We start from the raw sequence: 20917 nt of genomic DNA on the forward strand, positions 1-20917 counted from the left end.
TTTGGGCAAAAGCCCTTCATCAGGAAGCATTAGTCTATATCCCGCTCCGACGTACATGCAAGTGTTTAAAAGTGTGCATTTCACTATGTTTACACAACTTATTTCAGCGTGTTAACGGAAAGTAAGCAAACAGAGATATGCAAAGTTCTCTTTACCAGTTCATGTGCTTGGCTGATTAAACACTTAAAGCTAAACACTGCAGTTACCTCCTTTGCTCGGCTAACTGTTCTTGACACATTTTGAGCCACACAAACATATCTTTGAGGAACACAAATTTTTAACAATGATGCAGGTCTTTTAAGGTGATTTGTCAAGTTTTGCTTTTTTTAAATCAACGATGAGGTGTTATGATAGATTAGTGGCTCAGTGGTTAGCACTGCTGCCTCACAGCACCAGGAACCCGGGTTCGATTCCAGCCTCGGGCGATTGTGTGGAGTTTGCACATTCTTCCCGTGTCTCCGGTTCCCTCCCACAGTCCAAAGATGTGCAGGTCAGGTGAATTGGCCATGCTAAATTGCCCATAGTGTTAGGTGCATTAGTCAGAGGGAAATGGGTCTGTGTGGGTTACTCTTCAAAGGGTCGGTTTGGGCTTGTTGGGCCGAAGGGCCTGTTTCCACACTATAGGGAATCTAATCTAATAACTAATAAAGCTCTAACCAACAGCTCAACCAATGGCATTTATACAGCCACTGTGCTTGTTTAATTCCATCCGCCTGCCTGCCCCAAGTGTCTCAGTATTGCGGCTTTGTCTGCCTGTATTATTGGTGGTATGATTGGTTGTCTGCCTGTGCCATTTGTTGCATGTTATAGAGTTATAGAGATGTACAGTATGGAAACAGACCCTTCGGTCCAACCCATCCATGCTGACCCAGGGAAAAGACTTTGTCTATTTATCCTATCCATGCCCCTCATAATTTTGTAAACCTCTATAAGGTCACCCCTCAACCTCCGACGCTCCAGGGAAAACAGCCTCAGCCTGTTCAACCTCTCCCCAAAGCTCAAATCCTCCATCCCTGGCAACATCCTTGTAAATCTTTTCTGAACCATTTCAAGTTTCACAACATCTTTCAGATAGGAAGGAGACCAGAATTGCACTCAATATTCCAACAGTGGCCTAACCAATGTCCTGTACAGCCACAACATGACCCCCCCAACTCCTGTACTCAATACTCTGACCAATAGAAGAAAGCATATCAAACACCTTCTTCACTATCCTATCTACCTGCGACATGTGTGTGTGTATATGTCTGTTCCTTGTCATTGTCTATGGTCTGCTTGTCACTGACCTTCTTTAGTTTGTGTATTTGGCTGTCTGTCCTGATTTTGGGCCTACTTGTCCCTGATTGTATTTTTTGTGTGTCTGACTCTTCTGGACTGTGCATGTCTGCCTGTCACTATTTGCATGTGGGTGTGGTTCCACCTGCTCCTGGAACCAAGCTTGTTTCTTCCTAATTAGGTATGTGTGTTTGAATGTTTATCTGGTTGTCCCTGATCCTTGTATGCATACCATCTGCCTTGATTGTGGGTAGAATCTACTGAAGCACCCAAGAGAGGAAAATGAGGCAGATACTTAATTATGCAGGAGGTGAAATGTCAAATTCCTGATGCCATATGGAAGTTGGGAATTGATTTGATGACAGATCAAAGACTGATCATGATTCCCAATAGCAAATAGCAGGTACCTATTTTTAATGCATTAAAACAATGTTGACCAAGGGGACATAAATTTAAGGTGAAGGGTGGAAGGTATAGGGGAGATGTCAGGGGTGGGTTCTTTACCCAGAGAGTGGTGGGGGCATGGAATGCGCTGCCTGTGGGAGTGGTAGAGTCAGAATCTTTGGTGACCTTTAAGCGGCAATTGGATAGGTATATGGATGGGTGCTTAAGCTAGGACAAATGTTCGGCACAACATCGTGGGCTGAAGGGCCTGTTCTGTGCTGTATTGTTCTATGTTCTATGTTCAATGTAGATTGTACCCTTTGTGATTAAGTCAGTAGCAAATGAGAATTACATGTCTTCAGATTCATGACTGGTTAATTGGTGTGCAGCAGGCAATTTGGAGAGAGAAGTGAATTTGGAAAGAGAAGTTCTTTTACTTATGAGGAGAACGTTACTGGATTGGAGGGAAGAAGTGCAGGTGGCAATGTCCAGGTAGTTTGGACATGGCTGTCCATGGGAGAGAAGTTGGGTTGTGGTGGGAAAAGAGAGGGAGCTGGATGATTCAGCGAAGTTAAATCACTCCCAAATGCAGATAGAAGATCTGGCCAATGGTGTGCTAGGAGAAATAACCAAGTTCAGCTCAAGGTAAGATCGGGAGGATTGTGGATGTGTATTGACAAGAAGGAAGTGAGGACGGCAGATGCTCCAAATCAAGTTAGGTACCAGGGATGGATGGCAGCTCTAAGTTGATATTTGATCCATGGTGATGGTAGATGGCTTGAGGGTCACAGACGGCAGGGCTAGGTTTGATGGAAGGCTGGTCAAAGGTGACAGTAGGATGGCACATGGTGATGGCTTGCAGTTTCATGAATTGAAGTTTGGCAAGTTGGGAGCTGTTCAAGTTCAAAACCCATCTGTCAGATAGCAGAATGGTACTGCTGGTTTGGAGGGCATGGATGCCTGCCCAGTTGCTATTTAATTATGGCTTGAGGACTTTTGATCACTATGAGATAATGGCATCATTGGTGATTTCCTGCCTACTACTGCTGTACAATTAGCTGGGCTTCATCACTGTACGTAGCTAATTGGCTGTCCATGTGATTTACATGGGGCCTTCCATCCTGCCTCCAAGCAGGAATTCCACTTACCTTAAGCTCTGCCTTCGGGACTCTTGACACTATAAGAATATTCTGCCCTGTGCATGCACACGTGAATGTGCGTCGACCTATCATTGTTCCTGAATGTGTTCTAGCCCTGTGTAGGTCAACTGGGATTGAAGAACTTCACCTCCGTTTTAGTTTCATTAGGGCAATAGAGAAAAGGGAAATTTATTTGTTTAAGTGACAGACATATATAATCAATGGAGGGAAAACATAGTGAGTTAATGTGTGTGTGTAGAGAGAGAGATTTTTATGATAAAAATAAGTCTAGACACTGATGGAATTGCTATTTCTTTATTTTACTGAAACCAATAATTAATGCAGATATAAACTCATGAGCACCAGTTGTAGCCTGATACTGTTCCTAAATTATAATATTAATTATCTAAGAGCTTAGACAGTGACAACTGGAAGGTTATTTGATCATGCTAGAGAGGCAGTGCACTGAGCCCACTGCTATCTTCATTAATGTTGTCTTTGTCATCGATATTGACTTTACACAACTGCCTCCCAGCAATAGCTGAAGAAAGTAACCAGGAGCAAAATTACAAGTCAATTTTCTCCTCCCTAACTCTGGGGATGTGGATATCAATTGTAGCAGACACCTCATACCTCAAAAATATTTTATTCACCCAGTTGTAGCTCTTAAGCTAAGAATGGTTATGAACAATTACAGATGCAGAGATTGGAGGTTTGCAGAGTATGAAAGCAGGTTGGTAATTAATGAAAGCATTTCTGTTACAGACTTCAATTTTTTTATATGCAGTATGGGTTTTAATTTTAGCAATGAAATAACTTTTTGTTTGTATCTTTAGTTAACAAAAGGATGTTAATTATTAAGCAAATCAATATTGCAAGCATATCTTGTAATGCCCCATTGCTGTGATAAAATTGCACAAGCAAGAAAAACTGCCTGATCAAAAACATTGACTAGATATCATATAAAATACTTTGTGTAAAGGCTCTAAAAGAGGTATTTTTCTTGTGAACATATTATTCACTGTAGTAATACTAACTGTCACAAATTATACTCATAGTAATGGACTGGACTTTACTCTTAGTGGAGAAGAAGTACCATCAACCATTGATTTCAGTCTCTCTTGCCCACAGACTTTCAATGGGCTTTTGCACAACAGCCTTTGTGAATGGTTCAAACACTTGTGTATCGCCCCAATCAATCAGACTGAATGATCTTTAAGGAGCAATGCAAATTTCGAACAAGGAAATGTAAGTTAGAATAGCTCATTCAATGTCAAATCAATAACAACTCATTTTTATATAAAGCAGGAAATCTTGAGGGTTAGTAGGTAGCTCCAGATGTAAGAATCTCTCCAGGACTTGTTGACTATGGATAGCATTCATTGCATGGTTCAACTGATTGATAATCAGCCTGCTAATCACTTCACCATTCCCTATTATTCCACAAAGGGGCAAAATGAGCGTGAAGATATAAAACAAAACAATTTATGTAGCACTTTTAACTTACTAGATATCCCAAAGCAAGTCACAGATGCATTATAAAACAAAATATGTTATTGAGCCATTGGAAGATCAAATGGCCTGGATTTTTTGATGGCCAGACAGTCATTATGTGAACTTAGGTGGGTGTTGGGTATGGGGACCCTATGGAATCTCCATCATAGTACATTGTGAAGGAATCGTCTGGGAAATTGAATTTTCCTCTGGGCAATTTAAACCTGAAACCCATTTAAATCTAACCTTGGAGGGTTCTGATAAAATTAAATAAAAGTTACTCAGGCAAGGTTAGACTATTTAAATAGTTAAAAATCACACAACATCAGGTTATAGTCCAACATGTGTATTTGGAAGCACCAGCTTTCAGAGCTCTGCTCCTTCAGTTGGTTGTCCTGGTTATAACCTGGTGTTGTGTGATTTTTAACTTTGCATATCCCAGTCCAACACCGACACCTTGAAATCGTGACTATTTAAATACATAGTCTAACTCCCGAGTAACTATTAAACTGATCCCATACTTACACATACACACGCACAAACACACACCCAGCTACACCTCCCCAAAACTGCTTAAACCTATCCATCTGGGAACCTATCCATGCGGCATCCTATCCCAGCACCCTGCCCACCTTCCTTTCCCTAGCAGTCCCTATATGCCCGACTAATCTGCCATCCTACCTCTGGCACCCCACACTCTTCGCAGCAGACACCATTCTTACCAGGCATTTTATCCTATTGGCACCCTACCACTTACCTTATGTATTTACTGTTTGACAGCAGCTGTCAAAGTGGTTGTTTATAGCTTTTAAAGTTCACAATACAACAACTGACTGCTGTGAAAAGGAGGCATGGTTTACCTTCCTCTGACAGTTCTGTGCTATGAAAGAACTGTCAGAATTGAAGTACGACTCTGCGTTTCTGAGGGAGCCTTGATTGGAATCTTCTCTTAGAAATGTGGAGCTCTCTTCTTTCACAAAAGGCCAGATGGGCAATCTGTGTGAGATTGCCACTTCCTGGAAAAAACTTGATCTTATGGCAGAGTCTTAAATGAGGGAAGGGAGGTAGAGAAATGCAGTTAAGGAATTCTAGAGGTTTGGGCTTGCTTAGCTAAAGGCACAGCCACCAAAGGTGGAGGGATTTTAAAAATCAGGATGGTCAAATAATCAAAATTAGAGAAAATCATATGATGTAGGACCAGAAATAGGCTGTTCGGTTAATTGAGTCCATTCCGTCATTCAGTGAGATTTTGGCTGATCTGGTAATCCTTAATTCCACTTTCCTGCCTAATCCCCACAACCCTTGATTCCCTTAATAATTAGAAATCTATTAATCTCAGCCTTGAATGTCCTTAACAACCCAGCCTCAATAGTCCTCTGCAGTGAATAGTTCCTGATTCTTTACCCTTAAAAGAGAAAAAAAAGTCCTCATCTCTGATGGGCAACTCTGAGATTATGCCACTTGGTTCTAAACTTTTCCTCTCTGCATCTACCCTGTCAAGCTCCCCAAGAACCTTGAATATTTCAAAAAGATCTCTTATTCTCCTAAACTCCAGTATGTACAAACTCAAATCTCTACTTATAAAGAAAATTCCTCCATATCCAAGGTCAACCTAATGAACCTTCTTTGGCCCATAATGCCAGTATATCTTTGCAAAGGGAACAATAACTGTTCACAGTATTCCAGTCTTAAATACTTTAGAATGTTGTTTGGCTTGAGATACAGAAGTATGTTGATGGGGAAACTAATAAAAAGCAATAAGAAAATAAGAATTGTGATTTTCTTTTCAAGACATTGCCTGACTTGAAGTGAAAGTACATTAGCAAGCACAGTGGTGACAGAACAGGACTTGGCGTAAATTAAAACACAGCAGCAGAGCTTCAGGTGACCTCAAGTTAACATGGGGCAGATTATGAGAGACTACCCAGAAGTACGTTGGTATAGACAAGAGGTAACAAGTGAGTGAATAATGATTTCAGTAGTGGATGGGTCAAGAAAGATACAAAAATACAGAGGTGAAAATAGCAGGTGGATACACTTGCAGTGATTGTGTAAGTGTAATCAGAAGCTGAACTCAGGATGAAATACAGTACATCAGGTATATAAAATGAAATAGAGATAAAGAGAGTTGGGGAGAGAAGAAAATGTAATTTTTAAAAAGTAAATTAGAAACAATAATGATTAAAATCTTATGGAAAAAGAGCCCTCACTTGTTGAAAGTTAATTTTCAGGACCAGAGTGATGATTTGACAATAATTAATATTTATCAGGTCGTTAAAAAAATTACATGTAGTGGAATGGAAAGCCCTAAGCTTTTGCTCAGAGAAATTAGTATACATCAGTCACACAAGTACAGGAACTTCATGTAATTCATTGCTCAGTCCCTTGGTGAGATATCTTTCCAGTGAAAGCTACTACCTGATTTATTTTAGTGTTGTCATTAGCCTCACCATTATTTCTGCAGCAAAATCTGGAGCATAATTTTATGAGTAACCAAAAATGCTCAAATATTTATGTATCTGCATATAGCAATATACATAAGATTTAAATGGTACACGCACATATAAGTAAGAAATAGAAAATGTGCTATAATATCATTTTGTCCTGCTCTGATTCTCACATTGGAAAAAGAATGCTTTTTCCCTTTACAGAAAAGAGGAAATCTGATTAACACTTGACCCCATGTGTAATATATAGGAATTGTTCAGCATACACCAAAGTAAGTTATTTGTATTTAAACTCTGCTTGCATTGTTCTTGATTCAAGGCAATTTAGTTGGCTGAATTTGTTCAGCAATTTATGTCTAATTCTAAATATACGATTCAGGTTTCCAACTTTCAGTTCTACTCAATTGCTTAGACAATGTCTGGGATGAGGGCATGGAATTGTTAAAGGGTGCATAGTAACGGTAAACAGAGACTAATAAACAATTCAAAACTGCCCATTTGTGAAGTAATATTTTTATTTTTGTCATATTATTATGAAACGTTAGCACTGGAAATGTATATTTCAAATGAGGATCCATAACAGAGCAAAACAATGCCCTAACTATTCTTTGTCATTATCAAAAAGTACATGTGTGATCCTCTAGTTACTACCACTTTGGTCAATGCAACACATTTAATCATTGTTTTTGACAAAGGGTGACCTGTAACCAATTGGTAAAAGTTGCGTAAAATGTACGTTCTTCTGTTTATGTAAACGGTGCATTTTGAGTTAGCCTAGTGCAAAAGCACACACAATATAAAATAGGATACTTCACTAATTACACTGATCATAATTTATCTGTTTAAATTGAGACAGCCTTGTTGACTGATCCTTTTGTTATGGTGTGTTACACTGTCATGTATACAATACTACTGAATTCAGATAAATAGCATTGCCCTTATAAATGTATGGATCTTTTTAATACTCACTGGCCTTCGTAACAAGTGAGTAAAAAAAAATATGATAAACCTCTGGTTAACTCATAGCTTCCCAAAATTAATTTTTAATTAACAGTATAGAATCTTATTTTCTCTACTTAACATAGGTAATATCTGACTGAGCATACAAATTACTTGCTTCTTAAAAAAAATTCAAAGCACATTTTCATCTTTAAAAAATTCAGAAACATCACAGAAGTATTTATTTTCCATTAGTCCAGCTTTATAGTACTTCATGTGCAAATTAAATCAATATTGTGATATAAATCGTTAACCATTTATTTTTATTACAGAAAAACACATCAAGACACTATATACTATTTGAAATATATTCAGACATAATCAAATATAACTGTAGTATATGTATTCATTGGTGTAGTATACCACAAATGCAAGGCAACATGTGTTGTTCCATTTTGTATGATAATAGTCCAAACTGTGTAATTATTTTTGCAGCTGTACAATCATGCTTTTTTTTAAATTAATCTTGTTGATGCTCTTGTTGTGTTGTCGGAACTGTAATGTGTTGCATTTTGCTTCTGTCTTTGAATTCTGTTGCCCCGGGGACATTTTCTGCAGATAAGAATAATATTACTAATTCACAGAAATGGAAGATTATCTTTTACTTCAAAGCAATTTATACATTTTTGCAACACAAGAATAAATGGCTAAGAACCCATGGTGTATTATGAAAATAGTTGGAATGTTTTCATATAAAGACATTTCAAAATATATCAAAATTCACTGCTACATAATTTCCATTTTTATCAATTGATGCAGCTTAAATAGATAGAGAAGGAAATAAGCGCTGAAAATGTGTTGCTGGAAAAGCGCAGCAGGTCAGGCAGCATCCAAGGAACAGGAGAATTGACGTTTCGGGCATAAGCCCTTCTTCAGGAATCCTGAAGAAGGGCTTATGCCCGAAACGTCGATTCTCCTGCTCCTTGGATGCTGCCTGACCTGCTGCGCTTTTCCAGCAACACATTTTCAGCTCTGATCTCCAGCATCTGCAGTCCTCACTTTCTCCCCAGAGAAGGAAATAACACCTGTTCAGCTAAATTAGTCATTTCAATAATTGGAACCTAAATGGAAAAAAAGGCCTAAAATGTCATACACCTTTATAATTTCTGAGGAAATCAGTATCCTCTGGCATCTTTCCCTACTGCTGATTCTTCATATAAGAGCCTCAATACTCAGTGTTGGCAATCTGATCATCACATCAAACATAAAACTTGCCACTATGCTCAGATACAAATATTGCAAACACAATCACTACATAATGATGAAAAGGAAAACAAATTATTATGTTTAACGTGAGCTGCATTTTTTCCAGCACAGAAGGCATAGCAAGGGAGCTTGACATCTTCCTATTACCATATCACCAGCAGAAGATCACCTAGGGGACTGCTAACTGAACACTTGCATGGCCAATTAAGGGTTACTTCCTGCACCAAAAGGTATTTCACCTTTGTCACTTCTGCCTGCTGCCACAAGAGAGATTATCAGGCAAGTCTATCCGTCCCCCCAGCAAGCACCAGAGCAGGGTCACTCCTTGATGGATACTCCATGATCCATGGAGGGATCCTTTAGTATCAATGACTGTCTGCACATCAAGTGTTGCTGGTGCACCGGATTCCCATTCCCAAAAACATGAATTGTCAGGTCCTGTTTGTCGAGATGTAGTTTTCCCAAACTAAATTCATCTCTATGAGGGCATCTTGCCATTATTGTACCATCCCCTAGGAGTTGCTGTCTCAGTGATAGCCATTGCTAGCAGTGATATTACTGAGGCCCTAGCTGGATGTAGATTTGCTCGCTGAGCTGGGAGGTTCATTTCCAGATGTTTTGTCACCCTACTAGGTAACATCTTCAGTGGGCCTCAGGCGAGGTCCTAGCTGTCTGACTGGGATAGCAACCTTCTTTTTTTGGTGTGGAGTGGTCACAGGCAGTGTGTCCTCAGGATCTTGTCACATGCTAGAACTGAGTTGGGTTTTGGAGATGGGACGTGGTCATCAGTTAAAAAAAATGGCTTATATGCATATTATGTTAGCGAGAAAGTAAATAACCAAAGTACATAATTACTTTTCTTCAATGAATGTCAAAACAGCCATTAAGTCAAAAATAGGAAAAACAAGTTCCATCACATGCTTCTTTGTGTGCATCAGAACCAGTTTCTGTTGCTATGCAAATACACTATAGTTCTAAAATAGATGTAGCTCTCAATAATTTATGCTTCATTAACTAAGTTCTCACTTCCACAATATTTTGGGCATTTTAATAAGAATAAACTTGCAAGAAGTCCCTAATTTTAGTCACTTAACTGTGAATAATCAAAAACTATGTATCTGCAGATCAGTAGTGTATGTTTGCATTCAAATCTGCCATTTTATTTCTTCATTCACAGAATGTGGTTATTATGAGCAAACCAACATTTATTGACCATTCCTAACTGCCCGTAAGAATGTGGTAGTGAGTGGCTTTCTTGAACTGCTGTGTGAGGTACACCCAGTGCTTTTGGAGGGAGAATTCAAGGACCATGACAACATTTGGAAGACTGTATCAATGGAGCTTTGGCAAGTTATTGCAGTGCATCTTGTAATGCATTTGGTCTCCATGGTGCCTTTCCCATGCAATCATGCAGTATCAGTGTTGGAAGTGCTTGTTGTAGCCAAGGAGTTTACACCTCACTTCAAAGAAGGGGACCTGGAGACACTGATAGACTGGCTGGTGGAGAGGAGGGCCGTGCTCTTTCCTGTAGATGATCAAAGGAAATCATTAGCACTTGTGACACTTCATGAACCAATTTGGTGATCACATCATTGGCAAGTCTCCACAGTTGGTTGTGGAAGCATCTGCTCAGGTTCAGGCAGAAGATGACCGCATGGTTTGCCATTAATGATTTCTTGCAAATGCACAGTCACAGGAACTGCATGCATGGAGACACTCAATAAACTGGATTGAAAGACTGGATGAGTCCACCAACATTATCAATACCTTGCAGCTTCTGGCACATTTGTGTGTATTGCTGTCTTCACACACAAGCTTTTTGCTACCATGGAAAGCTAGGTTGAGCAGAGTGTTCAATGGCTTCTTGAGATGCATGCAGATCTGCAAACCATCACTTTAGCCATTGATGTTCAGCATCAGCAGCAAGGCGAGAATTTGACGAGTTACCTTAACCTCATTCCAGGTGTCCCTCTTCACACCGAGGCAAGTTGGTGCCATTAAGCACCTGGATCAGGTAGGAACCACATACAGATGGCCCAAAGGTTTCCTCTCCAGTTACCCCAAAGGGGCCAGGCCTCACCACTTCCTGCTGCCTATGATCCCCAACCCTGTAGAAGATGCAGCTGAGGAGATTGTGCCTACAACTGGCCAGAATCCTCTCCACTGCTTTGGGAGACTTCTGCCCACAAAAGCCTCTGGAATTGTTTGCCCAAATAGTCCAGGTTAACAGGATCAGTGGGGGAAAAGAAATGGAAGATTGGAGCAGGAGTAGGTATTTTGACCACTTGACCTACTCTGCTATCCATTATGATCATGACTGATCATCAAGCTCAATGATGACACGGCAAACTCCTTCTATTTCAACCGCAGAATGCAGGATTTTGCCTGGATATACTGGGAGGGTAATGAAAAAAAGCGCTGAGGCAATATAGGTGGCCCAAGTGACATATTACTGTAAATTTGCTTTCACTTCTATGAATATATACATGCTTTCAACTGTCACATATCTGATCAAGTGTTATTACAGTAGTAGGACCTGCTTATGTGACTACCAAGTCAGAGTTAAACAGTGTCTTCGTTAATCTGAAGGAGGGCAGAAGTTACATTGAGGTATTATTCATCTTCAAGAAGTACCCTGGATTAGTCATAGAGCTGTACAGCATGAAAACAGACCCTTTGGTCCAACTCATCTATGCCAACCAGATATCTTAAATTAATCTAGTCCCTTTGTCAGCATTTGGCCCATATCCCTCTAAACCTCTCCTATTCAGTTACTCATCCAGATACCTTTTTAAATGTTGTAATTGTATCAACCTCCATCACTTCCTCTGGCAGCTCATTAGATACATGCATGACACTGTGTGTGAAAAAGCTGCTCCTTAGGTCCTTTTTGAATTTTTCCCGTCTCACCTTAAACATATGCACTCTAGTTTTGGATTCCCCCACCCCAGGGAAAAGACCTTGTCAATTTCCCTATTGGTGCCCCTCATGATTTTACAAACCTCCGTAAGGTCACCCCTCAGCCTCTGACACTCCAGGAAAAATAGCCCTAGCCTAATCAGCCTCTCTCTTTCGCTCAATCTTCCAACCCTGGCAACATTCTTATAAATTATTTTTGAACCCTTTCAAGTTTCATAACATCCATCTACAGCAGGGAGACCAGAAATAAACGTTGTATTCCAAAAGGGGCCTAAACAATGTTCTGTAAAGCTGCAACTGGACCTCCCAATTCTTATAGTCAATACACTGACCAATAAAGGCAAGCATACCAAACGCTTTCTTCACTATCCTATCTACCTGCCACTCCACTTTCAAGGAGCCATGAACCTGCACTCTAAGATCTCTTTGTTCAGTAACACTTCCCAGGCTCTGACAATTAAGTGTAGAGGTCCTGCCTTTCCAAAATGCAGCACCTCACATTTATCTAAATTAAACTCCAGAGCCATGAACCTGCACTCTAAGATCTCTTTGTTCAGTAACACTTCCCAGGCTCTGACAATTAAGTGTAGAGGTCCTGCCTTGATTTGCCTTTCCAAAATGCAGCACCTCACATTTATCTAAATTAAACTCCATCTGCCACTCCTCGGCCGATTGGCCCATCTGATCAAGGTCCTGTTGAACTCTGAGGTCATCTTCACTGTCCACTACGCCACCGATTTTAGTGTCATCTGCAAACTTACTAACCATACCTCCTACATTCACATCCAAATCATTTATATAAATGATGCAAAGCAGTGGACCCAGAACCGATCCTTGTGGCATTTCGCTGGTCACAGGCCTCCAATCTGAAAAACAATCCTCCACCACCACCCTCGGTCACCTACCTTTGAGCCAATTCTGTATCCAAATGGCTAGTTCTCCCTGTATTCCATGTGATTTAACCTTGCTGACCAGTCTAACATGTGGAATTTTGTCAAATGCCTTACTGATGTCCATATAGATCACATTGACTACTCTGCCCTTATCAATCCTCCAGTCAACTTTTGAAAGTTCTTGCCTAATACCGTCAAAATTGGCCTTCTTCCAGTTTTGAACTTTAACTTTTAGATCCAATCTATCCTTTTCCATCACTATTTTAAAACTAATAGAATTAGGATCAATGGCACCAAAGTGCTCCCCAACTGACACCTCAGTCACTTGCCCTGCCTTATTTCCCAACAGAAAGTCAATTTTTCCTCCTCTAGTGTGTACATTCACAATTTTCTTGTACACACTTAGCAAATTTCACTTCATCCAAACTCTTAACACTATGGCAGTCCCAATGTATATTTTGAAGTTAAAATCTTCTACCATTACAACTATATTATTCTTATAGATAACTGAGATCTTCTTACAAATTTGCTTCTCAATTTCCCGCTGAGTATTGGGAACATCTATAGCACAATCCCAATAAGGTAATCATCCCTTTTGCCTTTCTCAGTTCCACCCAAATAACTTTCATCCCTTTTGCCTTTCTCAGTTCCACCCAAATAACTTCCCTGGATGTACTCCTAGGAGTATCCTCCCCAAGTACAGCTGTAATGTTATCCCCGAATAAAAACATTAAGCTGCCTGTCCTGTCCATCCCTGAGTCAGATCTCTGTTATCTCTTTGACATCCCAGTTCCATGTTCCCAATCATGCCCTGAGTTCAACTGCCTTACGTGTTAGGCCTCTTCCATTGAAATAAATGAAGTTTAATTTATCAGTCCTACCTTGTTCTCTGCTATGTTCCTGCCTGCCCTGACGGCTTGACTTGCTCCTTTTTCCAAGTGCACCAGTCTCAGACTAATCTCTTTTCTCACTATCTCTCTGGATCCACTCACCCTAATAACTTAAATCCTTCCGAGCAGCTCCAGCAAATCTCCCTGCCAGTATATTTGTCCCCTTCCATTTCACGTGCAATCTGTCCTCCTTATACAGGCCACTTCTACCCCAGAACAGATTCCAATGATTCACAAATGTGAATGCTTCTCCCTTGCATCAATTCCTCAGCCACGCATTTATCTGTTCTCACTAACTTGTGGCACCAGGGGTAATCCAGATATTACTACCCTCAAGGACCGACAGGAATTGAATGAAACCCTAGAAGAGTATAAAGGCAGTAGATGTGGCAAATCAGGAGGACAAGAAGGGGACATGAGATAGCTTTGGGTTAAGGAGAATCCAAAGGGATTCTAAGAATACATTAAAGACAAAAGAGTAACTAGGGAGAAAATAGGGCCCCTTAAACAACTGCAAGGCCACTTATGTGTGGAACTGCAGGAGATGGGGGAGATACTAAACAAGTATTTTACATCAGTGTTTACTGTGGAGAATGATATGGAAGCTAGAGAACTTTGGGAAATAAATAGCAACATTACAAAAAATGTCCATATTACAGAGGAGGAACTGCTGGACATCTTAAAATGTATAAACGTGGATAAATCCCTTGGACCTGATCAGGTGTACCTTAGAACTCTGTGACAAGCTAGGGAAGTGATTAATGGGCACCTTGCTAGGATATCTGTATAATTAATAGCTACAGGTGAGGTGCCGGAAGACTGGAAGTTGGCTAAAATGATGCCACTATTTAAGAAAGGTGGTAAGGCAAAGCCAGGGACCTAGAAACTGGTGAGCCTAACATCAGTGGTGGACAAGTTATTGGAGGGATTCCTGAGGGACAGGATTTACATGTATTTGAAAAAGCAAGGACTGATTAGGGATAGTCAACAAGATTTTGTGCATAGGAAATCATGTCTCACTTTGCAACAGATGTTAGGCATTGTTCATTCATGTATTCATCCGTGCAGTCACGACTTAGCACTTTAATGAGACGATCATGGAGGCCAAAGGCAATACGAAACACCTTGTATTAGGGCTTTGCCTGCACTCACTTTTAAAAAAAATCTGTTTAGGCTCATTTTGAATTTTTAATCTATGTTTGCATTATTAATTTTTCTTGCAGTTAGTAACTAAGAAATGCACTTCTTTGTTAACTCGAGAAAACCGGGTTGAATTATTTTTTTCTCTCCTGGAATGTGGGCATCATTGGCTGGCCAGCATTTATTGCCCATCCTTGGTAGCCCTTGAGAAAATGGTGGCAAACTACCTTCTTGAACCACTGCAGTCTATGTGCTATAGGTCAACTCACAGTGCTTAGGGAATGAATTCCAGGATTTTGACCGAGCGAGAGTGATGGAACTGCAATACATTTCCAAGTCTGGATGGTGCATGGCTTGGAGGGGAATTTGCAGGGATTGGTGTTCCCATGCTGCTTTTGTTCTTCTAGATGCAAATGGTCATGAGTTTGGAAGGTGCTATTTAAAGATCTTTGAATTTTTGCAGTGCATCTTGTAGATGGAAGACTGTTGCTAACGAGCATTGATGGTGGCCCGAGTAGATGTTTGACGATGTGGTGCCAGTCAATTGGCTTGCATTTTCCTGGATGGTATCGAGTTTGTTGAGTGTTGGAGCTGCACTCATTCAGGTAAGTGGGGAATATTCCATCATTCTCCTGACTTATGCCTTGCAAATGGTGGACAGGCAAACGGTAAGTCAGCATGCGAGTTATTCGCTAAGTATTCCTAGACTCTGATCTGTTCTTACAGGCAATGTATGTATACGGTGAGTTCACTTGAGCTTCTGGTCAATGGTAATCCCCAGGCTGTTGATAGTTCCTTTAAAAGCAAACTTCCTTTAGACTGGGAGAAAGGGAAGGGATCCTTTCTAAATTAGCCTTGTGTCTAACTTACAGGGGACACATGAATAAAAAGTGAAGCTAGTTCATCCCTCCTCACCCAGGAGCTGAATATTTGTCTAGAACTGTAACAGATTGGGAAACCTCACCTGGAGACTAGTTGTAACACACCAAGTTCCTGACTGACCATGACTAACCCCTTGGACTGAGATCAGGTGATACTCTTGACTGAGTATTGCAGCAACTCCTGTCTGACTGCAGACCCCTTCACCTTTCTAACGTCTGGTCTCTCCATTTGACTTCTAGTCATGGCAATTTGGTTAAAGTGAGTTTTGAGAAGATTTGTAGCTCAGGTTGAGGTTTTGGATGTAGGTTTGCTCGCTGAGCTGGAAGGCTCATTTCCAGACGTTTTGTTACCCTACTAGGTAATATCTTCAGTGGGCCTCAGGCAAAACAATGCTGAAAATTCCTGCTTTCTATTTATATGTTTGGGTTTCTTTGGGTTGGCTGAAACTTTATTGCTGGAACAGGAAGAAGGGCATGTGCCCGAAACGTCGAATCTTCTGTTCCCTAGATGCTGCCTGACCTGCTGTGCTGTTCCAGCAATAAAGTTTCAGCTTTGATCTCCAGCGTCTGCAGACCTCACTTTCTCCTTTCTTTGGGTTGGTGATATCATTTACTGTGGTGATGTTATTTTCTGTGGTGAAGTCACTTCATGTTCCTTTTCTCAGGGGGTGGTAGATGGGGTCTAACTCGATGTGTTTGTTGATAGAGTTCCGGTTGGAATGCCATGCTTCCAGGAATTCTCACGCGAGTCTTTGTTTCGCTTGTCCTAGGATGGATGTGTTATCCCAGTCGAAGTGGTGTCCTTCCTCAGCCGTATATGAGGATACTAGTGAGAGAGGGTCATGTCTTTTTGTGGCTAGTTGGTGTTCATGTATCCTGGTGGCTAGTTTTCTGCTTGTTTGTCCAATGTAGTGTTTGTTATAGTCCTTGCGCGGTATTTTGTAAATTACATTAGTTTTGCTTGTTGTCTGTATCGGATCTTTCAAATTCATTAGCTGCTGTTTTAGTGTGTTGGTGGGTTTGTGGGCTACCATGATGCCAAGGGGTCTGAGTAGTCTGGCAATCATTTCCGAGATGTCTTTGATGTAGGGGAGAAGCATACGCAGTTTGTTTGCCACTCTAACCCATATGCTATAAGTGTACAGAGCAAATTACTGCAGATGCTGGAATCTATACTGAAAGGAAAAAATGCTGGAAATCATAGCTGGTCAGGCAGCATCCATGGAGAGAAAGCAAGCTAATGTTGAGTCTAAATGATTCTTCATCAGAGCTGACACAAAGTGTGGAGGGGTTAGCATTTATGCAATGATGGTGTGCAGATTAAGTGATCGGAATGTGAGAATGGCAGAACCCCTTGACAATTTGGTGCTGGCAATGCTGATATGCTGCCTGTCTTTTTATCTGCTCTAGGATGCAAGTCAACCAAAAAGTGCTGCCGGACTGTAAGTTCTCATTGAAGTGGCAATGTGCTAAACGGCAAGGCAAGTCAGATATGAGCATCCAAATAAATGCAAAGTGAGCAAGTGTTAAGAAAGCAAGTTAAGAGCCATATGCATCCTGTACAGTTGTGTGAACTAGCTGTATGGCCCTGTACACAGTGATTTGGCAGAAGCACTGCAATGTAAAATGTTTGTAAGCTCCAAAGTGCTGTGAAAAGCTGTTATCATGTCTTGATGGGATGAATGGCCTATTTTTGCTTCTATATCTTATGATAGAAAGGCAACTATCCTCAGTAAAGTCAAGAAGAACTCATTAATCAGGAGGACCTACTACTGCCAGTTAAGGGCATCATCTGGTCTCACTCTGGGGGCTTGGACATGGTCAGACAGATGATTGGGATGTTTAGGGTCAGTGCTTCTGTATCATTAAAGTCCAGGAGTTCGCCAGTCAATACTAAAAGCCGAGTGCAACCAGCCCAGGGATTAGTGTTACGTGAGATGGGGAACTGCACAGTAAACATCCCGCGGTGCAGTCACCCATCAGTCAGGTTTAGGGCAGTGGGCATGGTCAGTCCAGGGGAAAGTCAAGCAGAAGGTTATTATCAGGGTTCACTAAATGGCAATCACTGTGGTAGAGAAGTTGGGAAGTTGGCCAATTATGGACACTGGAAGCAGCATACGTGGATGTTGAGGGGTCCTTAATTCAACATAAGGATCTGAGATAATAGTGCATTGAAGGGCACAGGTTGCTGGGGTAGGGTGACCATCAATGGTAATCACCATGCTGATTTTGATGGGGAAGAATATGTTACATGATGGTTGGATAATCGGCTAAGGGCTAAGAGGGAAAGTGATGAGATGAAAAACTAAATAAAAGAGTTGGGTGATAACACTGGCAGAGAATACAAGGCAGAAAGTAACAGGAAGTTTGGAGGGGCAAACCACAGATTGACAAGCTGAGCCGACAATCCACTCTGAAGTACTTCTTGTGTTGCTTTCCATCTAAATTGCAAATGCAAATGGAAATTAAAAATGGCTGTCATGACAAGGCAAAGTACAGGAAAGAGGTAGAGAGTTTAGTGGCCTGGTGTAAAGACAACAATCTCTCCAGCAAAGAAACTGGTCATTGACTTCAGGAAGTGAAGTGGAGGAACCCCATCTCATCTGTCAATGGTGCTGAGGTGGAGATGGTCGAGAGTTTCAAGTTCCTAGGGGTAAAGATTGTCAACAATCTGTCCTGGTCAATCCATATCGATGCTGCAGTTAAAAAAACACACAAATGCCTCTACTTCCTCATAAGGCTAAGGCAATTCGGCATGACCAAAATGACTCTTTTTAATAATTTTTATAGAAGCACCACAGAAAACTACTGTCCAGATGCATCACAGCTTGGAATGGCAACTGCTCTGCCTAAGACCACAAGATCCCAGTCACCACCCATTTCAATTCCCCTTCCCATTCCCTCTCCGACGTGACCATCTTCAGCCTCCTCCACTGCCACAACGAATCAGACCACTAATTGGAGGATCACCTCATCTTCTGCCTGGGCAGCCTACAGCCAGGTGAACTCAACATTGAGTTCTCCAATTTCAAATAATCTCCCTTCCCATCCCCAAACTCCCTTTTCAATTCCTCCCTTCCATTCATCTGACCGACCCTTCCTTCCAGCTATCAACCAGATTCATTCCTCCCAATGACCAATCAGGCCGTACTTGCTACCTGTGTTCACCTATCACTACCTCACCACACAGCCCTTCTCCCCACCCAAAACCCTCCCCCACCCCCTCCTTTATCTGCAGCTCCCCTTACACCCACATGCTGTCCTGAAGAACGGTTATACTTGAAACGTTGAATTCTCCATCTCCTGATGCTGCCTGGTTTGCTGTGTTCTTCCAGCCTCCTGCAATTCCAGCATGCAAACTAGCCTTCCATCCACTATCTAAATTTCCTGCTGCCTCGGGAAAGCAGCCAATATAATCAAAGACCCCCTTCCACCCCAGTTTTACTCTCTTCCATCCTCTTCCACTGGGCAGAAGATACAAAAGTTTGAAAATGTACCAATGGATTCAATAACTGCTTCTTCCCTGCTGTTATCAGACTTTTGAATGGACCTTTCAAATACTAGTTGATCTTCGTCTGCACCTCTCTGTAGCTAAAACGTTACATTCTGCATTCTGTTCTATTGCCAGGATCTACTTACGCATGGTAATGATTTGCCTGGATAGCATGCAAAACAATACTTTTCCATGTATTTCAGTACTTGTGATAATAATCAAATCTATGGCTGCTGCACAACTAAAGTGCAGAGAAATTGAGGAGGAGTAAGCTTGCCAGAAAGACCAGACCAGCAGCAACATTTAGAGGCTGCTGGACAGCATCACATGAATAAGTCACAGCAGAGGATCCTTCAGGATGTATAGACGGCACAGCAGGCCCAAACCTCATCGTCCTGGATGCCATTTCTTCCAGATGAGCAGGATGAAGATGTGTCATCTGCTGGAACTATGTCATCTGCTGGAACAGGACTTGTGATCTGAGGGAATGGATGGCCATCCAGGTTATAGCTCTGCTACATTTTTATGTGACTGGTTACTTCCAAGGGTCAGCTGGGGACCTGTGTGTGATTTCTCAACTCAAATGTTACCAACACTGTTACTGATACAATTTGTATGAATATCCAGATCACAGCATTTCATCTGATTTTGCCATCACAAGGAAATTGCTCTAACTTGGTCAGTAAACTTTGCCAACTAGCAGGAATTCCCCAGAAGCAGGGAACTACAGATCATGCACATCACAGCATGCACCATATGCTGACTTCATCATGAAGGAGTTCCATTCTGCCAATGTACAAATAATATTGATCATTGATACCACACCTTTGTAGGTACCAGGTATCATGGAAGCTGTGATGATGCCTATATCTATCATTAACTTGGATTCCAGCTTCATTTCAAGGACCAAATGTCTTAAAAGAATGGCTCATTGGAGATGAGGGCTATGCAGTGCAATCATGGCTGAAGACTATTATGCATTTTCCTGATAGAGGCTAAGCATAGATACAACACAGTCTGTTCTTCCACACAGATCTTCACAAAGCAGACATTACACCACCTTAAGTTGAGGTTCTGATGCTTGGATTGATCTGGTGGGACCTCTTAGTACACTCTAGACAGAGGGTGCTGCTAAATCCTGCACAACTAGAGAAGGCAATAGCAATGTGATGGGTGCTGAAGAGTGATGGCAGACTTGTGATGAGGGCCATTGTGTAGGAGAAATATCACCTTAATCATCATAGAGCAGTGCAGCATTGCATGCAATAGATTAGAATTGGATGAAATCATCATTCATTGACTGTAAATTTGTTGTTGCTGGAAAGGCAGGTAGCCATGTTTAGTCCAAGAAGGTATAGGTATCCCCTGCTATCCGAAAGTAGAGCGTTACTATGAAACCTTTCATAAGCCAAAATGGCGTAAAGCAAAGAAGCATTAATTTATATGGGAAAATTTTTCCCTTTTCTTGTAAAAACAAAATCCTCTTTGGATTTCTTTCGGTTAGCGAAAACAGGCACTAATGTACGTCTTTTGTAAAAGTGAAGTGGTGTAAAGTGAACTTTAGAAAAGTGGAGGATATCTGTCGCCCTATGTTGTAGCTTTTTTAGGTTGGCACCTCAACTGAAGCTATAGATGTTCTGTGATTTTTCACTGTGGCACAAAAATGTGGAAAACATTACTGACTGCGCTGATGACAGATAGACACTTCTAGAGACAGCAACATAAGCAGAAAAAGATAAGAGATTTTTCAGATGTGA

At 41.1% G+C, this 20917-nt stretch overlaps 1 protein-coding gene across 1 annotated transcript in view; it reads right to left on the reverse strand.

Annotated features, from left to right (window-relative positions):
• Positions 1-7236: 7236 nt before the first annotated feature.
• The window catches only part of tmeff2a (transmembrane protein with EGF-like and two follistatin-like domains 2a), a 101254-nt gene continuing 87573 nt past the window's right edge, over positions 7237-20917 (reverse strand). The window contains exon 11 of the mRNA XM_043692890.1: positions 7237-8290. Coding sequence (XP_043548825.1) covers positions 8194-8290 — 97 coding nt within the window. The 3' untranslated portion in view covers positions 7237-8193. The remainder of the gene's footprint in view (positions 8291-20917) is intronic.

Source organism: Chiloscyllium plagiosum, chromosome 7 (assembly GCF_004010195.1).
Source record: "Chiloscyllium plagiosum isolate BGI_BamShark_2017 chromosome 7, ASM401019v2, whole genome shotgun sequence".
Taxonomy (NCBI): domain Eukaryota; kingdom Metazoa; phylum Chordata; class Chondrichthyes; order Orectolobiformes; family Hemiscylliidae; genus Chiloscyllium; species Chiloscyllium plagiosum.